General features: G+C 42.5%; 2 protein-coding genes across 10 annotated transcripts in view; one reads left to right on the forward strand and one right to left on the reverse strand.

The window, feature by feature from the left end:
- Positions 1-17,885, forward strand: part of FLT1 (fms related receptor tyrosine kinase 1) — a 109,138-nt gene extending 91,253 nt beyond the window's left edge. Inside the window, exons 19-30 of one of the 2 annotated variants that reach the window (XM_083849558.1) lie at positions 496-609; positions 1,389-1,477; positions 3,434-3,593; positions 4,012-4,109; positions 4,662-4,784; positions 5,689-5,800; positions 7,958-8,057; positions 9,439-9,544; positions 9,623-9,753; positions 10,051-10,135; positions 10,535-10,626; positions 15,870-17,885. In XM_083849558.1, coding sequence (XP_083705684.1) covers positions 496-609; positions 1,389-1,477; positions 3,434-3,593; positions 4,012-4,109; positions 4,662-4,784; positions 5,689-5,800; positions 7,958-8,057; positions 9,439-9,544; positions 9,623-9,753; positions 10,051-10,135; positions 10,535-10,626; positions 15,870-16,074 — 1,415 coding nt within the window. In that variant the 3' untranslated portion in view covers positions 16,075-17,885. The remainder of the gene's footprint in view (positions 1-495; positions 610-1,388; positions 1,478-3,433; positions 3,594-4,011; positions 4,110-4,661; positions 4,785-5,688; positions 5,801-7,957; positions 8,058-9,438; positions 9,545-9,622; positions 9,754-10,050; positions 10,136-10,534; positions 10,627-15,869) is intronic. The other variant, XM_083849559.1, reaches the window with a different exon arrangement.
- A 1,410-nt stretch (positions 17,886-19,295) lies between these two features.
- The window catches only part of PAN3 (poly(A) specific ribonuclease subunit PAN3), an 80,258-nt gene continuing 72,438 nt past the window's right edge, over positions 19,296-27,115 (reverse strand). For 7 of the 8 annotated variants that reach the window (XR_014588451.1, XM_083849580.1, XM_083849582.1 and 4 more), the window contains 3 exons: positions 26,277-26,341; positions 25,409-25,547; positions 19,296-22,267 (listed from right to left, as the gene is read on the reverse strand). Coding sequence is in view for 7 of the 8 variants with exons in the window: in XM_083849580.1 (XP_083705706.1) it covers positions 22,127-22,267; positions 25,409-25,547; positions 26,277-26,341 (345 nt within the window). In the remaining variant the exon portion in view is untranslated. The remainder of the gene's footprint in view (positions 22,268-25,408; positions 25,548-26,276; positions 26,342-27,115) is intronic. The other variant, XM_083849583.1, reaches the window with a different exon arrangement.

Consider the following 27,115-nt stretch of genomic DNA (forward strand, 5'->3'; position numbering starts at 1 on the left):
AGAATCAGAGAATTATAACCAAAGGGTGGTTCATCTCTTCCCTGTACATAGAAGGCTAATGTTGAGGGCTGCATCAGATCCCTGAAATGTTTTGCTCTTACCACTGACTCTTTGAGAGGTTAATTAATTCAAGCTAGTACATAACTATTAGATAGCTGAAGTCAGGTCAGCTGAAACCTACTTTGGATGGAGTTAATTATAGTCTTGAAATCCCTTTTTATTTTTTCTTTCATTTTTTGGCTTAAACTACAAAACTATTCATGTGAAAAATTTCTCTGTTCTAAATATAACAGAGTCTACTGGGAGGAAGTTGACTGCCTGACTCTTTTTATGGGTTTTATTGCAAGTATGAGGATGCTGGGAAGGGAGGAATAGAAAAAGAACATTAGCACATGAAGCACCCCTAACAATGGAAGTGGAAAGTGACAAAAAGTGGTAAAGCTCACCAGGACCAATTCTTTGCCTTTTCACATTGATTTTATTTTTCATTTACAGAAGGGGCCACAGCAAGTGAGTACAAAGCACTGATGACTGAGCTGAAAATCCTGATCCACATTGGCCATCATCTCAATATTGTGAATTTGTTGGGAGCATGCACAAAAAATGGAGGTAAAAAATCTGTACTGTAATCTGTACTGCATTGAAAATGGTTCTGAATTACCTCCCAGTACCAGCCAGTTGACCCTGTTGCTTTTCATCCAGAGGTCAAGTTATTAACTTGAAATATTCAAACTCATCTTGTGCTTAGTGAAAAAAGAAGAGAAATAGAGATTTCTGGTCATTTAATGGAATGATTAAACATTTTCCCTACTTAAACTTTCTCTTGGTGTTAACACGTGAAGTGTGAATATAGAGCCATGCTGAATAAGGAGCCACTTGTTGCCTTTTATCTCACTCACTTCAAAGCTCAAGCTCAGGTTAAACAAGATCTGGAAAGGCTGGGAGCAAGGGATATCAGCTGCTGGCCCTGAATGATGAGTCACAAGGCAACTATTGTAAAATCCTTCATGATATTCCTCTAAGAAAATCAAAGGGCCAGTGAGAGTAGTCATTTGTTTTAGTTATGTCACCTATTTTAGTTCAACGAGCGTGTGTGGGCTGCGGGACTCCAGTCTGAACTCAGACCGACCGAAGAGGAAATGGAGGGTCCCTCAGGGCCCAGGGTCATGACCCAGCTTTCAAAAGTAGGCCCGTCCTTCATTTTCAGAAACAGTACTGTTTTTGCTAGCATGTCCAGTGTCCTTCAAGCAGCTTTCATTAGGACATGTCTTTAGTCAACCTGGGCTCAAGTTATGCCGATGCGCATAGAAGACTATTTGTCTTCTCAGAGCTTAACCCCCCATGCATTGCTTTATGCTGCTCAAAATGCACTTTCCTTTTTTTCCCAGGGCCTCTGATGGTGATCGTTGAATACTGCAAGTATGGGAATTTATCAAACTATCTGAAGAGCAAGAGGAATTTTTTCTGCCCCAGCAAGGTGAGGAGGCAAGTGCCCCAGGTAGGGCTCATCACCCGTGACATGTCAGGGATGGAGATGTGTGCCTCTGCGCTACTCTCCTCAGCCTCTCTGCCACCAAAGGGGAGAACCGCTTTTGGGTGATACAATACACCTGACCCGCTTTAAATGTTTGGTGTGGGACCTGTCATGCCAAGAAAGGGCCCATTGCTCCCTCCGACTGTGCAAGGAGCCTGCTGTGACTAATTTGGACAGAGCCATCTACAGCGAGAGGAAGTGAATTTTATCCACAGTGTCCCCACATGCCCTCGCCCCTCTGCTGACAAACCCATTCCTTCTGAGCTTGGGGTCACTTCGGAGGCTCGTGTCAGTCAGGCTGAAGGAAGTGGTTTTGCCCACTGATTTCAGTGCTGCTGGGAAAACAGACGAGATAATGCCATTTAAAGCCATATTCCAAGACACCCTAATGGTGAGAGATTTGCCAATTATCTCATTGTGTGAGGAGCAGGGCTGTCCAGAGGATAAAAAAGATTAAATTCTTGTCCTCACATCCCACAGCCCTCTGAATCAAATCTACTGTCTGTCTCTCATTACAAACCTGAACCTAAATGTGACAACTGTATCCCTGCTTGTGCACATTCAGCAAAATCCCCCAAAGGATTAAGGGATCTGAGGTGGGATTTAGGAGCCTGGATCCAGAGCTGCAGTCCTCAAAGTCCCTTCTCAGCTGTGCCAAAACTTGGAGGCATCTCAGGACTTTTTCACAAAGGTCCTGTGAAGGCTGCAGTAGGGCATGTTCAGGAGGAACGCCCTCCAAAGGTCTTTGGAAGAGTCTCTGATCCCATGGGGGATGGAGCATGGCAGGGGAGAGGGATGGTTGTGAGAGCATGGCCAAGCAGCTAGGCTGCTCCCCAGATGGCAAGGAAAAGTATTTTCTAAGCCATGTTGTATGTGTTCCATTAAACTGTCCTTGAATGTTGCATGAAAACACTGGGTGAAATCATTGAGGAAGACAGATGGTCAGATCCTTCAGCAGCTGTATTTCACAGATTCACAGATTTTTCTAGGTTGGAAGAGACCTCAAGATCATCGAGTCCAACCTCCGACCTAACACTAAGTACTCCACTAAACCATATCCCCAAGCTCTACATCTAAACGTCTTTTAAAGACCTCCAGGGATGGTGACTCCACCACCTCCCTGGGCAGCCCGTTCCAATGCTTAATAACCCTTTCGGTAAAGAAGTACTTCCTAACATCCAACCTAAAACTCCCCTGTCGCAACTTTAGCCCATTCCCCCTCGTCCTGTCACCAGGCATGTGGGAGAATAGACCAACCCCCACCTCTCTACAGCCTCCTTTCAGGTAACTGTAGAGAGCGATGAGGTCGCCCCTGAGCCTCCTCTTCTCCAGGCTGAACAAGCCCAGCTCCCTCAGCCGCTCCTCGTAAGACTTGTAAAGTCTTTCAAGTGCTCTTGGTCCTCACCAAGCACTGCACAGGGATGCAGAGGCAGGTGCCTTCTGTAACCTGGGACCAAAAGCTGATACTTAACTTTGGTCGGGCTGGGATGCCTGCACTGTGGGCACATCTCTCTACTCATCCCCAAGGCTCCTTGTCTGGCTAGTGGACAAAAAAAGGCCCTTTCAGATGTCCTCAAGCTGAAATGAGCTTCTGCCCAGAGGACATGTCCATCCATGGACCTTGCAAATCCTCATCTCGTCAGAGCTAGTCCACCTGGGCTGCCCCAAAATGATGTGCTGGAGCTCCCGAGCTGGAGATCCCATCATTTCTGCCCAAATAGCACATCCCTGCCACCAGCCCCCACCTGCTGCTGTGGTGTTGGGCACCCACACCAAGGGGAGATGTGACCACATGTGCCACAGGTGAGCGTCTTCTCCTGGTGGAAACAAGAGAGAAGCACGACTTGGTTCCTCCCTCACTCCCTCCACCGCCCTGATGTTGCACTTCTCTATTTGAAGGACTCCTCTCTGCAAGGGGAGCTGATGAAAGAAAAAAAGGATATGGAGCCAGTGGAAAGCAAAAAACAAAGGCTGGCCAGTGTGACCAGCAGTGAGAGCTTCGCAAGCTCGGGGTTTCAGGAAGATAAAAGTCTGAGTGATGTGGAGGAGGACGAGGAGGGTAGGTATTAATTCCTTCCTGTCCCTACACGGTCTGTGATATTTTTACAACATACTGTGCATCCCTGAAATTTTTTTCCTCATTTATCACCCTAATAAACATCCGTGGGAGATGCTCACAGGGTCATGTACAGAGGGTAGAAGATTTAAAAAAAGATTATTTCCAGGGTTACTAAATCTGACAGGAAAATGTGTGATTGTTTCTTCTGACTGCTCCTTGTCTTTGGGGAAAACACAGCAGTGTCCAGAGCATGGGGTATAAAGCAAACACTATTTTTGTTTGCAGTGACAGTGGGTTGACCTTCAAACACTACTCTACGAAGACTGAAATTATGGGAGTAATAATATCAGTAAGAGAGAGGGAAAATAACTGCCTTGTGAGCAATCTTTGTAACCAACCGCATGTTACACCCATGCAGATGCTGACGAGCTCTACAAGTTGCCCCTCACTATGGAGGACTTGATTTCGTACAGCTTCCAGGTGGCTAGGGGCATGGAGTTCCTCTCCTCCAGAAAGGTGAGATTTGCCCTGGGGACTTTTCCCTGCAGAAGGATGGGATGCAGAGGTGAAATCATGTCTACTTTTCTGTGACACCTTCCTTGGGAGAGCTCCCAAAGGAAGAGATGTTTTCCTCTTGGCGTTATAAATATAATGGTGTGTTTATCCAAGTCTCCCTAGTCCATAAACACAGGATCATGGTCGAAGGCACTGGGTCAAGCTCATTCATTCAGAGATGATCTTTTGTGTGTGTGGTGTTGCTTTTTTTTTTTTTTTTTACCCTCAATTTCAACACATATTATGTAGGAAGCCCCAGAAAAATCTGCACTTTCCCTTGAAACATCAATGTGCTTAAAAATTTATGACTTTCTGGACTTGGCAAATTTATTTTTTGAAAAGAACTGCCACTGTTTACTGTAAAGTCATGTAAACTATAGTTGACTTCCCTAAAAAGATATTAAATTGATCTCTCATATAATAATAATTTTTAAAAGGATATGGGAGACAGTCAGGAAATTTGTGGGTAGGATTAAGGAAATGCAGCTTGATTGTGAAACTGTTTTATTATAGTGCATTCATCGTGACCTGGCAGCCAGAAACATCCTTTTATCTGAGAACAATGTAGTGAAGATCTGTGATTTTGGCCTCGCAAGAGATATTTATAAGAATCCTGATTATGTGAGAAAAGGAGATGTAAGTCAAGATGCTGTTTATTTACCCAAATGTTTATAACATCATTTCAAACTGTCCACCACAATGTTCTGAAGATGTTCACATTTCCTGAGCTTAAAACAGCTTGAAAGCTATCACAGTTTTATGCGAAAAAGATGCGTCATATACCCAGAAAGTATGTCTGTCCTCAAGCAAAAGGTTTAGACATTGTAACTGGTCCACAGCTCTGGTCTGTTAATACTTTAGATGTTCTTTTGACATTTGCCTCTTGGCTGGCTCTGCAATGTGACCCCCTTGCTCAATAACCTTCCGTCAAGGAAACCCCTTCAAAACAAGGTTCTCCTCCTGGATGTCTCACTCACCCACCTGCTAGCTATGCCCTCATCCACCAAAAAAAAGAAAAAAAAAAATTCTCTGAAGGCTTTTAACACCACATATTAGCTATGAAACATTATTCACATGACTTGAGTACTGCTCTGAATACAATGACAGGCTGTGCTGAGGGGGCTTCAAGGGTTGCTGGCACAGTACCCAAAAATTTTCCCAAGAACATCTCTGAAACCATAACAAAATGATTTATGACTGGCCATAGGGTTCTGTTTCCTATCTCTAGAACCCTGGCAAGAGACCTCTGTTCTGGCACATCTCCACATCCCTGTGAGGAGAAGGCCTGGTCACCTTGGTCACAGATTTCCAGTGCCTGGCTTTTTGTGCCACACGTATTTTCAAAAACAACCTTTTACTCGGACAATCTGTTAAGAAAGTGTCTGAATGAGCGTGGGTTTATCTTGACTGCCTGTAAGGAAATCCCACAGGCTCCTGTTTGAATAGTAATTATTTACGTAACAATATATAGTTGATTCATTTATGATTAAATTCTTTCAGTCTCTGGAAATAACAGTGAGGTTTGTCCGCTTCATTCCAGGCTCGACTTCCTCTCAAGTGGATGGCTCCAGAATCCATATTTGATAAAATCTACAACACCAAAAGCGATGTGTGGTCCTATGGGGTCTTGCTGTGGGAGATATTTTCCTTGGGTACGTTAAATCTGCTCCTGGGAGCTTGAATTGGCCAAGGCGGCTGCCATTGACTCAGCTACTGACTTCAATGAGATTTTGCTGGGTCTTTAATAAGGAAACACCTAAATCAAGCACAGCTGGAGAGTAGGGACAGAGGGGGGAATTGTCTGTATCACATCTCTAAGAAATGGCAATTTTAGTTCTTTTCGTTCTTTAGTTTTATTGACCAATGAAGCAAACCAGAAAAACGGGGCAAATTTTGAAGTATTTTTATTGAAAGTGGAACCCTGTAGGATAGCAAGGAACCTGTGAGCTTTGGTCAGTGGCTTCATGCCACCTGAGGTGGGCTGAAGCATCGCCTTGTGTGCAACAGTGTTCAAGATGACCTGTGCCGTGTACTTGGAGCTTCCTCCAAGGCTTTTTACTCCCCCCGTGGGAGCAAAGGGGTCCCAAACCACAAGGAGGTCTCTGCATGTCCCTGGCTGTATTGGAGCCATCTGAGCTGTGTGGCAGCAGCCACCCCCACCACCCCAGCTGCCTCCCCTGAGTGCAAAGATGCCACAGGGCGAACTGGAGCATGCAATCTGACATTAACACACAAGGAGGCTTTTCCTCTCCTCTCCTCTCCTCTCCTCTCCTCTCCTCTCCTCTCCTCTCCTCTCCTCTCCTCTCCTCTCCTCTCCTCTCCTCTCCTCTCCTCTCCTCTCCTCTCCTCTCCTCTCCTCTCCTCTCCTCTCCTCTCCTCTCCTCTCCTCTCCTCTCCTCTCCTTTCCTCTCCTTTCCTTTCCTTTCCTTTCCTTTCCTTTCCTTTCCTTTCCTTTCCTTTCCTTTCCTTTCCTTTCCTTTCCTTTCCTTTCCTTTCCTTTCCTTTCCTTTCCTTTCCTTTCCTTTCCTTTCCTTTCCTTTCCTTTCCTTTCCTTTCCTTTCCTTTCCTTTCCTTTCCTTTCCTTTCCTTTCCTTTCCTTTCCTTTCCTTTCCTTTCCTTTCCTTTCCTTTCCTTTCCTCTTTAAAAATACAGGATACAAAATGTACACTGCGAGGGAACAACAATGACCATCATAATAGAAGAATCTTAATTTGGTCCAACATAGAGACTGACAAAAGAGGAGAACAGCAGAGGAAACAATACCGTACAATTTGCAGGACAATCAATCATTTATAAATTTAAATACACATTGCTGGTCAGCCTGCCAACTCATGTGATTTTTATGGTCAGCTTCATAATACCTGTTATTTTTTTCTTAAAGTCCCAGCCCCTGCAACCTGGTGACTGACTCTCAGAGAGTTTTTGTTTGTTTGTTTTTGTTGTAGTTTTTTTTTTTCTTCCATTTTTCCTTTTCCTGATGCTTTCTTATCTCCAGGAAAGCAAACAAACAAACAAACAAAAATAGCAAGGTCAGGCTGTACCTTACAGCTACAGAAACTTGAGAAATAATGCAGATGTGCCACGATCTGATTTTAAACCATGATTTTAGTATTCTCAAGGTGGGTTTGAGGGACTGCGTAGGTAACTAGTATTTGGAGTGGTCCAAACCATAGAGATCAAACTTGGCTTTTCCTTTGGGATTCCTTTCAAGTCAAATTCAGGTTCATTTTCTTGTATTCAGGTCGGGTGAACACCACCAATAGCATTTAATCCCTCTTTCCTGAAGAGCAGCAGCATCGTCAGCAGCATTTCCCTGCTTGTGTTCTCCATGCCCTGAGCCCTGCAGGCAGATGTTGCACACCCAAGTGCTTGGGGACAACAGGGGGGAGCCTGGGGACAGTGGGAGGGATGTGAGGGTCTGAGGCCAGGTCACAGGTACCCAGCCAGGCTCCCTTTGCAATCGGTGCTGGGAGAAGAGACCTGTTGAGAGCAGCTCGCCTGCCCCTGGGTGGGGGGTCCATATGAGGGGACACCCTGCTTTCCTCCACCAATTGCACAGGGAGCACGGTACTGAGCATGGTGCAGGGATGGGGACAGCCGCTTGTGTGTTATATGCCGGGAGAGATGTGTCCTCGTGTGCAGAAACAATTCACCACCTGTCTCAGGGGATGGAAGGGTGGGTGGAAGGATGGATGGATGGATGGATGGATGGATGGATGGATGGATGGATGGATGGAAGGACGGATGGACAGATGGACGGATGGATGGATGGATGGATGGATGATTCTCTTCTCTCCGTGTTGCCCCAGGTGCCTCTCCATATCCTGGAGTCCAAATAGATGAGGACTTCTGCAGCAGACTAAAGGAAGGCACAAGGATGAGGGCCCCAGAGCAAGCCACCGAGGAGATGTAAGATGTCTTTCTCTACTTGCTCTGTATCCCTCTGCCCTCATAATGTATGAACCTCTGCAAAAAACACTCTACACAAACATACAGGAGAATAACACAATGCAGCCTCATGTCTTCTTGCTGCCATGGGCATCTTCTTGCTCTTCCCTTGGGGTCAGAGAGGGTGATCAGCACGATCACCATGGCAGGACCTCTCACCAGTGGGATGTGGACCTGAGCCCAGGTGCTGGGGATCCACAGGTAGTCCTGCAACGGCAGGGTCAGTGCCATAATGTCCATCCTGCATGACCAGAACCAGCGTGCAGCTTTGGCTAGCCTGGGCGAGGGCTGCTCCAGCCACAGCTGAAGGAAGAAGGTCATCCGTTCCTTTCCAGGTTTAGCATTTACCGGCACGCGCACAGATAAGTGCTGGAGGAATGTGACATTAGGAACGTTTTCTGAACTTCGGAAGCGGCAGCACAGGCTTCCTTGCAAACATGCTGGTGGTGAGGACCCACCCTTTCCTGGAGCCACTGTCTGGAGGAAGGTGGCGGGGACCTGCAACCTCCCAGCCTGCTTGGTCTGCAGTCTCTCTTAGCGTCACAGCGGTGATGCAGACAGCCCTGCAGGACCCCCCATGACCAGCCAAGTGAGGTCCTGAGTCTGCAGCACCCCACCCCCCCAAGCTGGGATTGCCCTGGCCTCAGCTGTCCCCACAGGGATGGTGAATTTCAGCACAACAAACTTGCACCCTGTGGGGCAAATCACTCAGGAGCATGAGCATATCTACTGGGTTTTACCCCTGCAGGCGAAGCACGTGTACGTCTTCAGTGCCTTTTTGGGTGCTCCCTCATGTCTCAAAATAGCCACACTTGCCAAAAAATAGTTCTGGAAGAAGCAAAAGGAAGCAAGCCAGCCACATCTATCTGGGATTATTACCCATTGGCTAAGTTTATTATCCCAATGACAGTAAATAAGAGTTTGTTGGTGTTGTTTTTTTTTTTTTGCTCTTCCACATATTTTATTGCAGGAAGGAAAGCTCGACTCAACCAATACAAGGAAGTGACACATTCATATAAGTCATCTTAGGATGCCTTAACTTAAACATTGCCAGTTAATAGGTGTTTAATACAAAGGTTTAATGTTTAATTAGGAATAAAAAAAGAAAGTATGACTAGTTGGCTAAATTATTCTTTTGATGTGGTCTTCCTGGTGTCTTGTGAGAAGAAATCCTTTGCTTTGTCTGTGGAAACCTTGCTCTTTTAGTGATGGAGAGCACCTCTGTAAAATCATACGGGTTCAAGAGTTAACTCTGTCGATGAAAAGCCATCAGAATTTGCACTGCCTTGGATCAAATTGAACCCTAACCCCCCACGTGCTCATTTTGCTCTTGTCTTCACAGCTACCAAATCATGATGGACTGCTGGCGGAGCAACCCCAATGAGAGGCCGAGGTTCTCTGAGCTGGTGAAGAGGCTGGGCGACCTGCTGCAGGCAAACGTGCAACAGGTATGTGCAGAAAGGCCATGTGCTGCCTGCCACCCCGTGATCTCAGGAGTAACACTGTGATTTCCTACCTGCTTTTAGGAGGGCAAGGACTACATACCCCTCGATACCATATTTACAACCAACAGTGGGTTTTCCCCTGCAACTGACCCTTTGTGCAATGAGAAGTTTCCTGTAACGAGCCCAAATTGCAGAAGCACTGAAAACGTCAGGTGAGATAAGCAGGATGAAGAGTTTGTTTGGGTTGGTTTGTTGGTTTGGGCTTGGGTGGGAGAAAACCCCGAGACACAGCAGCTGAGCTTCCCAGCAGTGCTGCTGTCAGGGCCAGACAATGTGGTCCTGGGCTTGGGGAGGGAGGTTGAGGTGGGCTCTGGCCAACAAGCCCAATTGATAAAACAGCCTCAGTGGCTGTTAAGCAAAAACTGAAAGAAACACAGAAATAACCAGCGCTTCCTGCTCGTGCACCTCATGCTCTCACCAAAAGTTGTCTTCCTCTTTTTGTTCAACAGATATATAAACACGTTCAAAATAAAACCACCCCAGCGTATAAAGACATTTGAAGAGCTTCCCATCAAGGAAACGCTTGTATTTAACGTAAGTGACTCTTGGCCAAGTGATAGGCAATTGATTATTTATTTATTTTTGTGTGACAGATTTACACAAAGAGAATCAAGAAGGGGTTCTACTGCTTTGCAGCCTCTACTGATCTGAGGTGCAGGATCAGCTGTGTTTGCACACAAGCAGTTATACACACTGCGAGGTGGGAAAGGCACGGTGGTGCTCTCAAGGTTGACCTAGTGGCTGGTCAGGCCCTCACCTTGCTTATAGGCACATTTCTTTTAACATTCGTTATCTGCACTAATGGCATGTGTTTGATGCACTCCAAAACAAGGGCAGTTTGGAAAACCAACTGGAAAACCTCCTGAGTAAGAATCAAATCTGTAAAAGTAGCTTAATACAGCCTAATAGGGCTTCATTTCTGTTTTTTCCAAGGACTACCAAGCAGACAGCGGGATGGTGCTGCCCTCAGAAGAGCTGAAACGCTTCACTTGGACAGGCAGCAAGCAGAAGCGGACACTCTTTGGGTCTGTATTTTATGTTCCCTTCTCCTCATGTTAGAGGGCAAAGGAGGACTCAGGGTCTTTGTGCTGAATCAGGCCTAATGAAAGCAGCTGAGGTGCCCCCAGGCCTTTAAAAGGCTCTTGCTCAGATGTCTTCATCACAGGATGTTTGAGGTTGGAAGGGACCTCTGGAGGTCATTCTGGTCCAACCCCTGCTCAAGCAGTTGAGTCCGAGTGTGAGACTCCTGTGTTCAGTTGAGTCAAGAATCAACAAGCTCCTACCACCCTCCATATGCCTCAGAGGAAACAAATAGCCCACAGCCCCTTCGATGCCCATCGCCTCTAGGATTTATTAGCTCTCTGTTGATCACCTTCATGCCAGGCTGGGCAGGCGAGTGCCAAGGAGCAGAAGTGGAGGCAGAGTTGGGAGGCTGCAGGAAAGCAGCCCCTGGCGAGGGGAAGGAGGAACGTGTGGCTGTGGAAGCTCTGCGGTCATTCCTGTGTGTCCCCAAGGGCACCCCAGCTGGGACAAGGCTCCCAGCGCTTGTTGTTGCCCTCCTTTTCCATGACTCAGCTAAGCACGGCCCATTTAACACCCATGGGCTCAGGATGCTGAAGTGGCAACTTTACAATAGATGGATGTGAGGGCCTCATTTCTCTTCCTGCCTTTAAGCACTTTAATATATTGGCCACCTTCCTCCACCTAATTCCTGACAGCTACCCAAGGGCTGTGCTAAGAAACGTGCTGAGAGCTCTCTGCAAGTGGGAAATATTTATGTTTTCGATGCTGGCTGTCTTAGCTCCCAGGCCTCATGAAGCCAGCAGCACCACGGCCTGCTTGAGCTCACTGCTCATGGCTGGGCCGGGGGTGGCCCAGCTCCATCCCACCACTCCTCTCAGGCTGGCAGGAGGTCAAGGCCATCTTTGCTGTTCCAAACCTGTCACTGGCCCGCAGCTGGGCAGGCCAGGCGGCACGGTATTGTCTCGGTATTGTCTCAGTGAACAATTGCGGACGGCTGAAACGTGCCATCAAGGCAGGGAGGCCTCGCTTCGAGAAAAATTCCAGTGACTAAGAGGGCGTTGGTTACACACAGAGAGCCACACGTGTGAGAGCAAGCACGTGGGCCCGCTCGCACAGCCAAAATACACGGTGTGACAGGGACACGTGCTGCTGGCAGACATCTGCAATGGCAGCACTGCTGGTGCGGGGCAAGGCCAGGGCAACATGAGCCCCCACAAACAAGCACAGGAGAGTACCTTGTGCTTTGATTTTTTTTGAGATAGTTTTCCATACATTCCTTGGAGACGCTGGGTATTACCAAGCTAGGAACACACACGGGTGTTACAAGGCTCCTGAGGATGCAATGTTGTCCTGAAGTGGTTTAACCCATTTTTTTCCTCTCTGTAAATGTGACGTAAATGTAAACATGAAGGCTGCTGTCAGCCGCAGGGACAACATGTTGACATCCCCCCATGAAACACATGAAACGCCTTTTTCTTTGTGTGGCACAGAAGGCATGAAGCCCCCAGCATCGCTCTGGAATGGCTTTAAGGAGACTTTTCAGCTGCATAAGGAAAAGGAATGCTTGGGTGTGGAAAAAAAATTGAACTCAGCAGTGGCTGCTAGAATGTAAATCCTCAGGGAAACAGAGCAGTTGGCTGAGAACGCACAAGGTCATCTGGCCTGCAAGCTAAACAAGCATTGCTGTAGTGTTACAGCCAAAAAGCATTCACATATCAGTGACCCTATGGTGTGCACACATTCCTAAAAGTTTCAGCTTCCTAGCTAAGCATCCTCTAATTAGGCCAAGCTGGAACAGCAAATAAATACCCCCTGAACACTAGACAAGGTAGAGTGCAAGGTAGTAAGCTGATCTAACCCAATGCATAGTCCTACCTCTTCCTTTGCATCTCAAGCATCCCACCCTGTGGTCCTGTCCTCTCTCCAGCTCAGGTCACTGGATTATTAGAAGAATAACCCTAAAATAGACTCTGAGCTAGCATTAGCGGCTCATGGTCAGAGCAGCCAGTGCCAGGATGAGGAAGGGGTCACCCTTCTTACCAGCAGGTAACAGTTAGGCCACATTCACTACAATGCCTGGCCACTCCAGAGCACTCGCTATCACACTCCCCCAACCTCAACACTTATGTTTAGAACACAGATGCAGACAAATGCACTCTCAGGAGCAGCTGTGCCCTTGCTGCTCCCAGCTCGCCTGCTCTGGGGCAGGCTGGCCAGGCTCACAGCATGGTAGCACCAAGCCCTGCATTTCTCTGTTGGCTGCCATGCTTCCCAGGACACAGTGATTGAGATCTGCATGCTTTTTTCTTAGTCTGAAGTGCCTGAAATAGCATGCAAGCCAGGCAGATAGGGTGGTGTTTTGATAACAACCCAAGCATGCCTGGAGTGTGGTGTCAGAGGACCAAGTAGCAGGGCCAAGCCTGACGTGACAGCGCTGAAGCACTGCCTAGGGTGGAGGGAGCCAGAGCTGTTGCATCTTACCTGTGCTGCTTTGTGGACACCAGTGCTGGACTGAGAAGTCCCCAAGAGTGCACACAGGGCTTGTCTCACATAAAACTCATCAGTTGACTCCATGCTCATGACTCCCCAAGTATGACCTCAGTGTGAACAACCAGAGGCAGGCCCCTGGGGACAGCAGGGACTCAGCTGACAGCACGGAGGTACCCAGCTGACTATGGCCAGTCCCCTTCCTCCTGCTTCTAACACTGTGTAGGGGAAGGTATCAGCATGCAAAGCTCCCCCTTGGTTTTACCCCATCCTGCTACAGGAAACGAGCATCTTCCCAAGCCCTGGTGAGCCCCTCAGGCCCAAGTGGCAGCCAGAAGCACAACTACTGACATGGTGGCTGCATGCTTTGGACTTGTTATTGCCATTGAGATGAAAAAAGGTGTTCATGTGAACAGCATTAAGAGAGAAGTCTTTCCTAATGTAAGGCCTCAAGTGATGTGATTTCAATGGAAAGGTTTGGGGGACAAAGAAAGAGCAATCTTCTGAGCTCTTCTCCTTTGCAAGTGAATGGGATCCTACCCACGCCTCTTATCTAACTTTTCAGTGTTGGTGAAAAAGCCCAACCCATGTTAAGCCAAAATCCTTGGGCTGGAACAAGCATCTCAAAAGCCACAGCCAACCTCCCACCTCAGCAAATTCCTAAATGCAGACTGTCAGGAAAGCAGCAGCAATTCCCTCCAGCAAATAATCCCAATTAAAACCCAAGTAGACACCTTCCAATTTACAGAGTGGAAATAAAATAGTCCACAGCTAAAGAAGCCTGACTACAGATGCCAAACCCTGCAGGCTGAGCACTGCCTGTGGGAGCGTGTGCCCAGGTACACCAGTGCACTCACGGTGAAACGAATAGCTGCAGCTCTACTGGCATAAAGGTTTGTTAATTAGCCTAAGGAGAAGCCAAGCCTAATACTGAAGCTTTACTCTAGCTCCATAACATGATACCACCTCAGGCCTTTTAGCTGGCCTTGAGATATAAGGTACTGTTCGTTAAAGCGTTAATCTTTCCAAATATACTAGGTCTATAACGACAAAACATTAGTCCATGGCTGCAAGAAAACTCATTCTCATGGTGCAAAAGCCTGGTGAGAAATAAAAGGATCAAAGCATGATGATTTTAAGGCTCATAACTTAGCACGTATGTTGCACTTCTGCCAGCCCACCGCTCCCTAAGACTCGACAATTGCAATGTAAATCATGGAAGCATTTCTTTATAAAACCATTTTAAAATGTCCATTGAGGCTGTGACTAACCTTGTCACGCAGTTATGGAATTTATCCCACAGCAATTACTTGCCATCTGCCAACAGATTCAATATAAAAATATGGGATGCATCTGCAATCCTCATCATGAGGACTCCTCCTCATGAACCCCATCCGTCTACAAACAAACGTAATGGGGTGGTCTGCTTGGGAGGGCCCTTCAATTTCCTACAGTAGGCAGAGCCCTTATTCCTTACAAAGCACAAAGGCTTGTGAGTTCAAGATTCGAGAAAGCGTGAAATCTAAGAGAAAGTGGTACTTCTTCATTTCCTAATCTGTGCTGCGCTACTAGCTCTGTACTTCATTTAAAGATCAAACAGCACAAATTAAAATTAAAAGCAAAATGCTGGGCTCGCAAAGTCTCACCAGATGTTCTGACTGCATTCTCTGGAATTCAAGACTGCCAATGTTCCTGACCTTACAAAGGGAGAGGGCCAGTGTCCAGGAACTTATAAACATGAAGGGTACCTTATTTTAGGTACTAGTCCAACATAGGTTTAACTTGGGATTGGGGATTTCACATTTAACCAATGATGGAAAGTGTCCCATCTTGTCATATGTCCGCAGCTAAGGTTTCAGTATCTAAGTTCAATGTTCAATGGTGTGAGAATTGTCTCTGTCTTAAGCGTCTTCATTATTTGAAAGAGCCCTTTTAAGCACTGCACTCTCAGAATAAGGGTGAGAAAGTGCTGCAAAATAAACAGTGTCTTAAGGAGTGGCTAAGCTGAGAAGGCATTTAATACCACAACTGCTGTTATAAAGGGCATTTTATAAAAGCCTACAAGATAACTGGTCCTTTGCAGGACAGGAACACACTAATTAAAACCAGGAGCTCACAGGTGCTGCTGAGAGCAGGCTAAGATAGGAGATACCTGGATCTTTTGCCCTTCCTCAAAAGCACTGGTCACTTGTCTTAAAAATTCATCGCAGCATTAGGCTCTTGATAACTCTACGGTAGTAGCTTTCTGCTTTTAACACATGGCTTGAGACCTTTCATTACTTCGATCCTCCTGGTCAAACAACACCCCCAGTTCCCTTACAGAGAACATTTAAGTATGGAGACCCCTTTAGGACCCACAGCCCAGCAGCAGGGCAGGTGCTGGACACTCCACACTACTCAACCCTGCAGTGAAGTTTCACGCCCCAGCACCAGCCACAAATGAGCACTAGAGGTTAGGGCGAGTGCTCGGATATTCCCCTGTAAGCACCAAGTCTGTAATACAATGACCACAATCACTTTATTAAGGATGTTCAGTCACAGCATTTCTGCTCAGAAAGAGACTCAAGGGGGACACAGAACGGCTCTTTCAGTGCTCCGTTCTCCTCTTCCATTGAGCAATCCCATCTGCATCAATGCTGTTTCTTTCCCTCATCTGAGAATAAACAAAGCTGCTACTTGTGATGTGGTTTGCTCAAGTCATGAAAACAAAACGTCAGCACATGTTAAATGTGCTAACAGTGATGCTGCTCTATTTCAGTGTGAAAGGTGCCAGCAGGAGCAAGGAGTCGGTGCTTTCTGGAATGACAAAGCCGAGAAGCTTCTGCAGTTTCAGCTGTGACCAACTCAGCAACCCCAAGCGAAGATACACTTATGGCAATGCAGTGCTGGAGAAAATGAAAGCGTGCCACTCTCCCCCTCCTGACTACAATTCAGTGGTCCATTACTCTCAGCCGCCTGTTTAAGTCATCTGGGCCAAGATTTAATATGCATTTAATGCAAACAGGTTTTTCTAAAAACAATGTCAGTTTAAAAAATTATCCTGAAGTTTAAGAAGTTATCATTGGCTTAGTCTCAACGATCTGCGTTTCTACAGACTACAACAAGCATATACAAAACATAGCAGAATACTAATGCTTAGGCCTTGACTTTCCCAATGCTGAACTCCAGAAGCTGTCAGTAAAATTGCCCAGCGCTTCTGAAAACCATAATTGTTATCATTACCGAAAGAAAACAGTTCACCATTCGGTCCCTGGCAGCAGGATGGTAGGTGATGCTGCACTAACCCAGACTCTGGCACACAGCACTGGGGTCCTGGTCAGGAGAGGCAGCTGGGATGAGCCCACAGTGTACGGCGCCTTGGAATTGGTGCTGTATTGCTTGGGCCTATGGTGAGGCTACTTGTGTAGTGCTGAAAAATGAAGGAGGCTCTGAGAAAAGGAAAAACAACAGAACACACCACACTGTACAGTTTTTAGTGAAAATTCCGCCTTGAGAAACTTGGTGGAAGGACAGTCAGGGATGAGGCACTACATGGGTCTTACTGCTTTGGATGACAAAAGACATAGGGAGTTCTGTGAGGCAAGAGTTTCAAGCACATCTTACAAAACACAACTTGCAAGGATACAAAAGAACTCAGGTCAGAGTCGGTGCTGCCGTAACAGGGAATGCAGACCAATTCCCTTTGGTCAAGGCTGCTGCAATCAGGTCAACAGTCTTGAAGATTTGCACTTTGTCAATACGCCAACATACACACACTGGAAACAAACAAGCTAGATATGTTAAAGCCAAGCTCCGTCCATGAAACTTTGTGGACTTTCTAACACTGCACTGATTATATTCTATTTATGGGAATCTGTCCAAACGGACAGTATGGCTATTAAACTGCATATATTTTAAACAAAGTATTGATTAATAGAGAGCGTGAAGGGAATACTTAGAAATAGCATGGCAATCTCTTTGGAAAGTTTGGGCAGCTTTTCTATGAAGACAGTTGAACTTCTAGGTTAGTTAACAGTCTGTATGTACAGGAGTAAAAATGTATCATTGATTTGTAAGACTTTTGTATAGCATCTCAGAAAGGACATGAATGCTCTCTGTTTGGGATGTGTGGGGGATGCATTACCCCCTTTCATCTTTAAATACAATATTAAGGAGGATTTGGCCATTTAACACAACAGCATGGATGTCTTCTGAATCAACTACTGCCCAATCTGTTTTTTGTGTTCCACTATAAATATATATATTAAAATGCTACATATGTGATTGACCTCTTAAAACTCAGTTTAAGAACTGTGAATTTAACCCACTAACAGACAGAGAGAAATGAGCTTTTGCATATTTACAAAGAAAAATGATCTTGTATATGCAAGTAAAAGAAATATGTACCGCCACTTCTAAGCTAAATATCAATTCTAGATCTTCCTTCCCAAGAGATCACCAGTTTTAAATACACCATATTGCACTGTCTCTTGCTGGTAAAGTGTATTTGATTTTGATCAAAACAAATGGAATGGGAGAGAACTGTTTCTTAGTTCCATTTCAGCAATAGTCATTATGGGATAATGCATCTCTGAAAGGAAGTGTTTGCACAATGTAAATATATAAATATGCTTTTTGTGCATAAATATTTAAGAAAACTGGACTACAAAGATTACTTTTATATGAACCCCCTAAGTTTCTTTGGATGTGAATAACTCCTTTTATCTTGCATTTTCTGTCTTCATATAATGCATTTGACTACTAAACTCATACAAATAAAGTTTGCTTTTTCAAAGAATGCGCACAGTTCTGCCCACCTGGTTAACCCAGTATCAAAGGTTACTGCAACAGACAATTCAGCTCTGGACAGCCCTCTCACATCAAATGTACCAGTTTTGTGAGAAACAGGAATGTGGAATAATTGCACTGAAGGCACACTTCTTGAACAAAGTGGATACAGTGATGGATAGTTGTGCTGCTCCTCGTGAGAGTGAAATCCACTAAATTCAGCATATTTAAGAAATGTTTGCTGCTGTCTGGAGGCCAAAAAAAACCAAACTCTGCCTCTAGGAGAGCCAAGGTTTCATGGTAGGGGAATTAAAAATTGCCGTTCCCAAATATCCACTCAATTACTCACCTTCCGGTCACAGTCCTGCAGCTAGAAGATCTGGTACAGATGAAAGGACAGCAAACAAAGCCAGGTTTCATGAATAAAGCCTGTTCCAAACCAACTATGATACAAGCTAGCAGCTCAGGCCTGGTAGATGTTCTCTTCTTCACAGACCCACCTGAGACCTAAATCCCCAGCCACGATGGCACAACCTGGAGAAGCTGCCTCCACTGAGGTGTTCCATCAAGGGCTCTCTGCCATATCTCATTTTATGGCCTGAGGGTAACTCTAAGCCACACTGTAAATACACTGATACAGAAGTGCTGGAAGGAAGCAGAGATGAAGTTTTCCTTGGACACAGAACCTAACAGCATTACCTACTACTGTAGGATATTCTGCATCCATTGCTGCACATTACTAAAGACAGACTGTAGAATAGGTAAGAGCACCAATCAAACTTACCCCAGCTTTAGTCTCCATGTAATAAAACTTCTAGAAATTGCAATTTAAGGGATAATGACTCCATATTAAATTAATACAAAAAGTATCGACTATTTCACATATATTGCACAATGTTTTGTGTTATACATGCAGTCAGGATTGGATGGGTATAGAAGATCTTACCTATGCAGGTCAACAATACAGAAATAATTCTGGGCACTGAAACTGTTGATTACTCCACATGCAAATTCTCAAGAGAAATTAATATTTTTTGCTATTGAGCAAAAAAGGTCAATAGACTTGGAATTAAAATACTTTCTAGTGGAGTTTTCTAAATTAAGGCTTGTCTAGTAACACTGAGCTGATCTGACAGAATTAGATGGACTTTACCTGGGAGTTAAGGAAATGTATATTAGTATGATTCAAGTAAACAGCATCTGTAAGTTTTAGGGTATCTGATGTATATCTGATGATGCATACTCTAAGTGGCCTTTAAGTGGCAAGCACTAAACATTCTTTGTGAAGCATAATTTTTTTTAAATTTGCATTGGAGACACTGAACACAAGATATACAATTAAATGAAATACAATTTCAGCATTAAAGTTGAAAACCCCCGTATCCAACTTCAATACTTCATGTTGTTAAAATAAGGCTACATTATTTCTGGTATTCTTTATTAAAAATACTGCTGTACACATGAAGAATGAAAACAGGATTAAAGATGAGTAACACATATTGGGATCATGGCATTAGAACTTAACATACCGGTGCTTTTTAGGGGAAGCAGTTGACACCTGAATTACTGAAACAAGGGCAAATCAAAAAATACATAGGTACCCTCAACAAAATATTTACAATATAGTAAATACAGCAACAAAATTTAAAACAGGTACAAAAAATTAAGATGACCAACATCACATGATTTTAAAGGTTGTCCCTTCTGTGCTTTTAGCTGTAAAAATAGGAAGGTCAGAATTAAATTTCCCATCTGGGACGGCACATCCTGGTGGCTCTTCTTTATAAATACATATACACAATTCTTCCTATGAATGGATCAAACTACATCTTTAGGACAACCTTCTAAATGGAATTAAAATGGGGCAGAAGAGCTCTCCCCCAAAAAACACCCAAGCTGAACTTCAGACTGTTCAAATCATTCCCAAATACAGACCAAATGAAATAAATAGAAAACAAAGCTCAACTTTTTTTTATTTTATGCATCACCTGACACCAAATATTTTCTGGCTGACATTTATGTATGAAAACTTATTAGCTGTCTACCTTTTTATTTTTAAACCAAGTCCTGAGGTTATTAGGGGCTGAAGCAAACTGACATTATGCAAATACACACAGGTTTGCAATTTAGACATGTCTTGCAGAGGGTGGTTTGCTGGTCTAAAAAGGATGAGAATTCAAGCCCTATTTTACCCCTGCCTTACACTTTCACAAAATATTGGTCCACAAATTAAATTTTCAAAGGTTCCCAAACCCCACAACTGAACAGATGATCCCCTTTCATTTTCAAAGAAAACAATACTGGAAAAAACCTCAGCCCGCTTATAAATTAAGCATTTCATATTTCTTCTAGAATACAAGTACTTCTTTTTTGTACAAAAGAATTACAATATGATTTGTCAAAAAACATATAAAAGACAGCTGCTCTTCCTCAAATACATGAGCTAATGATAAAAGACTGTTTTGCATGTTCACTTTTCAAAGTTCCTGTTCCTTTTACATTAAAAAGAACATTCTGGCAACTGTTATCGTTTGAATATTAAACATTATGTTCCTTTTAAAATTCATTCGATCAAATGCAACAATAATCGATCTTTAAACTCAACAACTGATGCTACCTAATGTGGATTCAACCACATTTTCTAAAATGTGTAAAGCATGTCCCTAGTCTTCAAAGCTTTCGAAGTGAAGAGAGTTGCTTTTCTTGCTGCAAGTCTCAAGGCGGAGAATCATTTTAAAGCTTATAAAAGTGGACAGAGAAATATTAAAAACTTCTCTGAAAACTACAAATATTGAGAATTATTAAAATTGATGCCAGTAACATCAGTTGCAAGTGCTTAAGAGTCTGTCCTGACCTTTTGAGTTTCCACATTTTCTTCATGGTGAGCACCCAGTGCTATTAAAACATTCAGTGCTGGGAAAGAATAGATACAGTCTTCACTACTGCTTTAAGAAAGAAAATTCCTACGTATTTGGCAGTCTTCAGTATCAAAGTGTAGGTGTTTAACTAGAAATCCCATGAATACCCAAGTTTGGAGAGAACTGCATGTCCAAATATTAGAAAGGTAATTGAGGAGGAAAATTCCAGACTTTTGAGACTGAATTACTTCAGGAATATTCATGTGTTGAGTATTATCAAAAGTAATATTACTTTGGGCTAAGCAGTGACTGCAAAGGCACAGCAGATCATTATCCCTCCAGATTCAGGCTGTAAAACTTGAAAAGCTCTTGATGCCAGACAACTGCTGTGTTTAGTTAATCTTCTTTTAACAGTGTCTTTGTATCTGTATCCAGTGTAGCGTACCATAATAAAGCTGTGGTTCAAAGAACAGAACTTTATACAAAAATTATACTGTAAATAACCTAAGTAATACACTCCTGAAACTTCAGGCATTTAAACACAATTTCTTTTTTAAAAAAAATCTATTAAAAAAATTGCATAAATGTAAATGCTTCTGACTAGCAGGAAAACATACAAACAGTTTTTTAAAAGGCGCTGGTTGTGTTTAGAGCAAATTTGATATGCTCCTTAAATTATAGATGTTTCCCATGATGCTATTTTCGTCACTTCGCTTAGACAAAGTTTAAATCAAATGATGGGACTTTTTTTTTTTTTTAAAGGAGGGAGGGGGGTCAATTCATTGATACTTCAACTTGATCGATTTTTACATTTCATCTTCTTTTTCTTGAGCTAACAGTGGGTGGCATACAGAGCTTGCATACAACACACTTTTACAGAGGTTACGAACTAAACAGTAATTAATAGAACATAATTTCTATTAAATTATTTACCTGGTCCTTTATGCTATTCTGGGTGCAAATAATATCAAAAATGAATAAATTTTGCTTTATCCTCAGTGACAAAAATGTATCCCAGAAATGTCCTTGCAAAGAGTTTCCCTTAAGTATACAATGTGGCAAAACTTCAGAGATCAGAAAAGTCTTAAAAAATTAAAATTAGTGCATATACAAGTGGAAAAAATAAAAGCAGGAACATCATGCACCTGATGTGTTCCTTAATCTAAAATAAATTCTTCACAGATAAAGCCTCCAATGGCAGCCTTAGCTCTAGGATAAGTGAAACATTCTTCCCTTCAAGTAACAGTGTACCTGACTGAAGTGCAAGCAGCTTTGCTCATCTCCTGTTTGTTTCCCAAATGTGAAATGAGATGACAACAACAATTCAGCTGTAGTGCAATTTGCTATTTGTTAAGTTCCTCAGCAATGTCCTGCATGCTTTCAGCAAATACTACAACTGACCATTTGCGGCTGCAATCAGTTCTTGAAAAGTATTTTCAAAGCAGCGTTTTAAATCGCTGTAAGTTACCACAAGTACACTCTTCTCATCTCTGGAAATGAGGCTTATTTTTTCTGGCACACCAGCATCTAACTGTAACAAGAATGCAAAAGATAAAATAAAAGAAGTGTGAAAGAAATGGCAAAACATTTCCCCGATAACAAAAACAATCAATTTTTTGGCAAGTATACTGTTTTGGCGCAGCACAGATCTGTTAACACAAAAAGAAAGGATCTGAGTTGCACCAAAACTATGTACCTGGCAAAAAAAAAAATCGAGACATTTTGGTCTTAACCTGATGGACATCCCCCACCTGTGGACTACATTAATGTTATTTTCCCTTTCCATAATGCTAATAATTCTGCAATACTATCTTATCTCCCCCTGTATAGAAAACCTAGCATAATTTCCTGGTACCTCCTGATGAACAAAAACACTTCTGACATTATATTTGCACATAATCCATTACACTTGCATGTAAGATCCACAAGCCTCCTAGTAGGGTAGGTAGTTTACTTCTTGTCCATTCTGAAAAAGAATTAATGGATGGACCAGCCCCAAGTACTCAGAACAATGGTAGACAATGGTAGAAACCCAAACCTAAATTTTTTTGGCAGTACTGGAAACAAACTAGATTCTAAGGCTTCTGTACAGTAAATTTCTTCCCTTATTCTAAGAAAAAGATTGCCTAGTTACAGTCCATAATGAACAATTCAGGCCTAAAGATTAAAATTTGTTCCACATTTATTTTCAGATTTTGTTCTGACTTCTCAAATTCACTAATAAAGTAATAGAAGAACTGAGTTGCACGATCTTCCAAGTGACTGCCATGCAACTACTGTCACTAATGTTTGGTGATAATTGTCTGTAACAGATGCAGAAGTGCTTTTGTCATGAAATTTAGAAAACGAAGCTCCACAAATGGTGTTATCTTCCTTATGGAAGCTGCTGAATTCCTATTATTAAAAAGTTTCGGGAACAAGATAGAAAAGCAGTGATTTGGGAGGCATGTATATACGTTACACTACATACATTAGAGATGTACTGCAAAGTCTTAATTTGGAACAGTATAATATGCTGTGCACCAAAGTCCCTTCCAATGCTAGCTTATGACCTCACTTTTCAAGAAATGTTCAGTGGAGAACTGACTCTTACAATGAGAAACTTGCGTGGCTGTTTTAGTTGATATTTCCAAATACTTTACACTATAAACTTTCATGTTCCCATACAGAAGGTAGGACAGAGGCAAGTGGGATATGATACTGTTGAGACAATCTTTGGAAATACAGTCCCAGCAGGATAAAGTAAGTGTATTGTAATGTTGCACTGAATAGCAGAAAAGCAATTAGATTTGGCACGGAGATGTTGGTTGCTGTCTGGAGCAATGTAGCAAGTTAGAAACTGCTTGCATTTGTCTTCTAAAAATAACACTCTGATCATAACCTTAAAAGCTGGAACCTCCCAGATCTAAAGCTTCTGCTTTGTGAGTATTTTCAGAAGGACAAAAGAAAGCCAATTAGCTTTTAGTTTTGGTAGAGTAGGATAAAATCACATATCTTTTTCCATTACCCATTACAAAATAATGGTGTGTGAGAAATTGTTTGCTATTCACATTATAATTCACAAATTCAGTGAAATATCTTATGAATTTAGTATCTGGAAGATCTGTATTAAGACAGACACAGCTGACTAGAAACATCGATATTATATGGCTTTCTTTCTCTTCTCCTGTGGATACAGAAGTTAGCATCTCAGCAGAAAAGATCCCAGAAACACCATATTGAAGAAAAGACTTTTTTGAACAGAAGTTTCATTCAAAAGAAATGTTTTTGGAGCACAGCAGGAAAGCCCAAATAACCACTTCTACTAGTGCACACAATTTCAGAAGTGCTTTTTAGACTGTGTTTCCAAAGTGGAGTTCTGTAAGCCTTACATTTTTCATGTACTGAGCCCACAACCACAGAAGAGAAGAGCTTCTCTTTGAAAAGGTAAGCCATGAACATTTACAGAAAAAGGCATTCTTTGACAGTCTCTTACCTACAAAGTTCTGGATTGTTCCCCACCTTCTACAGAACTGTACTGGTCACTGCTTTCAAATCATGATGATATTTCACTGTCTATTTGACTATCAACATGCTTTTTGATTTAGCATCCCTTTAATGTCCCTTTTAGAGTAATTACAGATACCAACCAGAAAGATAAAAAGGAGGTTAAAAAAAGCACAGCAGTGGTCTAATAGGAGACAAAGCTGTGACAATTTAGAAATAGATTTAACTGTGATTAGTCTGCTGTCATGTGCCAAAGGATCCAAATATATTCAAATCTTCCTGGAGGAGAAATTTGGCTATCCTAATCCTAGAAAATTACACTATCCACAAATTGCATATTGTCAGTGTCTGCAGCACTGTTCCCTATGCAGTGAGTGGAATGACCAAGCAGCTATGAAGAATGGAAGTAACATCTTAGTCTCCTATGAGTTATATTGTTTTACCAGATTTGAATAAGTCAAAAGCTGATCTGACAGCTCATGTACTTTTTAATTTATGGAGCAAGACAAGAAGTTCTACAACTACTGAAGATCTTGTGGTCTCTCATGCATCCCCCACTATTAGCCATGAAAGCACTCAGCTACAGTTTTGGTAGTGGTGCAGCTTAGAAACTGCAAGGCACCATGAGTTACCAGAAACATACTTAACATTTGTGTCACAGAAGTTTTCCTTGCTGTCTAGGAAGGTACTGGATTTTGCACTAATTTCTATTACAGTTCCCCTCCTGATACACACTCCTGTCTTTTACTCTGGACAAAACAGTTTAAGGAATGGATCCTCTTGCTTTATGACCATCTTCTGCGATAAGTATATCGGCAGAAACCTCCCAGTTAAAGGGGTTTTATGGATCCTTTATGCTGTGTTGAAAGACCAGAGTAGCATAAAGGGACCAGCATTGCTTATTCACAGTATTCAATGCATTCTAGGATGAACAAGTCAATACTGTATTTCATGCTCTATTAGTGAATTTCAAGTTTTAATAATAAGTGTGCTACTAAGTTTATTTAAAATGTTCATAAAGGTTTGAATATTAGCTTAGGGAATACATTTTCATCCAAAAAGGGGAGAAATAAGCATAATGTAAATCAGAGTTAATCTGTCAATGACATCTTTCTTTAAAACAATATTTCCTTTCAAAGCAAGTTAACCCAAGCAAATTTTAAAAGCTAACCCAAGTACAGTGTACCTTGTTAAGACATGAGATAATGTGACTGAGGTCAATCCAAGGAGTACCCGCTTCTGTCACCTGATGGAAAAGGTGATCTCGAAAGAGCTTTAGTAAATACCTGTCTCCAGTTTCTGACCATGTTGGGTCTTTCTGAAACCTGGTAAAAACAAAGGCTCAGATTAAACCTCTGAAAGTTAAGACAAAGCAAAACCCACAAATATACATGACCGATCTGAATTGAGTAATCTTATTGCTCTGCTAAACTTCCTGTTATAATCTGCAATTAATTCAGTTTCCCTCCTGCCACACAGATAGAAGATAACATTCAAAGCAACTCAGCGGAAGTATCTGAAGCTAATACATATGAATGGTCAACAGAAAAGGAATGGAAGAAAGCAGTGGCCATCTCCAACGAGTTTACTGCATAAAAATAGAAACTAGCTTTATAAACAACTTTTACCCAAGTCAATTCAGTAATGGGGAAAACAGTAATGGATAGAAAACAGACCACGAACGCTTAATTTTTATAAGGTAGTTGATAAAAAACAAGCTGATAATTAACAAGCTTAAAGCTGGTAGCTATGCCATATGCTACAGATCAAGGAAGCTATGCATTTCCTCAAAAACTATTGTCACTCGCAACAGACCAACAAGAGAATCCATACCAAAAGAGGAAGCATCTTTGGCATACCTATTTGTAGCCTTCTCTTTTCCTTTACTATTTTGGTCAAAGTTGCTTATCTTATTGTTTCAAGGCTTCTTAAACAACTAAATCCTTAAGAGGCAAATATGGGGAAAATGTTTAGCTTAAGTTTACAAGGGAAGAAGCCTTGCATTGCAAATGGGATTTTGCATACTTTACACCACAGAAACAAGAATTTCTTACTCTGGCCTCTCATTGATTGTTCCCAATTTTGCTAGAAGCCTAAACAACCTTCCATTTTGCACCTCCTAGAAAACAAGAAAGATTATTAAAGTTTCTGAAACATAAGACACTTATTTGCCAAAGATATATAGTAGTAATGGCAATGAAGCACTATGTACTACAGAGATGGAATTATTCTAAGACCGTATAAGTTTTTCAGAAAGAGATCCAATACATTATACTGTGTATTGGTAGTCCCAGTTCTAATCTTGGCAGTTCATAGCCAAGTTATAATGTGGAGGTTTAACAATCAGTGACATCTTGCTGCCCCAGCAGAAACTGGATTGGGCAACCTAGCCCTATGTAGAAACAAGTCTAGACTCTCTTGCCAGCCTACACTTAGAAGTATGTCAAAATACTGTACTATAAACAATATTAACACACACACGTGCATGTGTATCTATATTCACATATATACGCACACATATGTGCATGTCTATACATACACAGGCACTTATCAAGACTGTACAGGTAAATAGTATAATAGCTAATTTCAGGTAAATAAAAAATGATCTACTAGATGTGTTCTTGAAAAATGTTTTGTAGGCCATTATTAGTTAACACTGTTTAGCAACAACAGTATCAGACCAATTGGAATAGCAGTCTAAAACAATATTTTTTAAACAAGTTTTTGAAAAAAGCTATAAATTTAATTTTTTACTTAATGCAGTGTAAATTCCAAGTCCTTCAATAACAGAGGCAAAGCAATCAAAACAAGCTCATACAAAAGACAGAACAACAGAATTTAAAATGCTCATAATACATGCAATTAAAAAAATATTTCATACATTTTTCATCGT

The sequence above is a fragment of the Anser anser genome (genome assembly GCF_964211835.1).
Source record: "Anser anser genome assembly, chromosome: 1".
Taxonomy (NCBI): Eukaryota; Metazoa; Chordata; class Aves; order Anseriformes; family Anatidae; genus Anser; species Anser anser.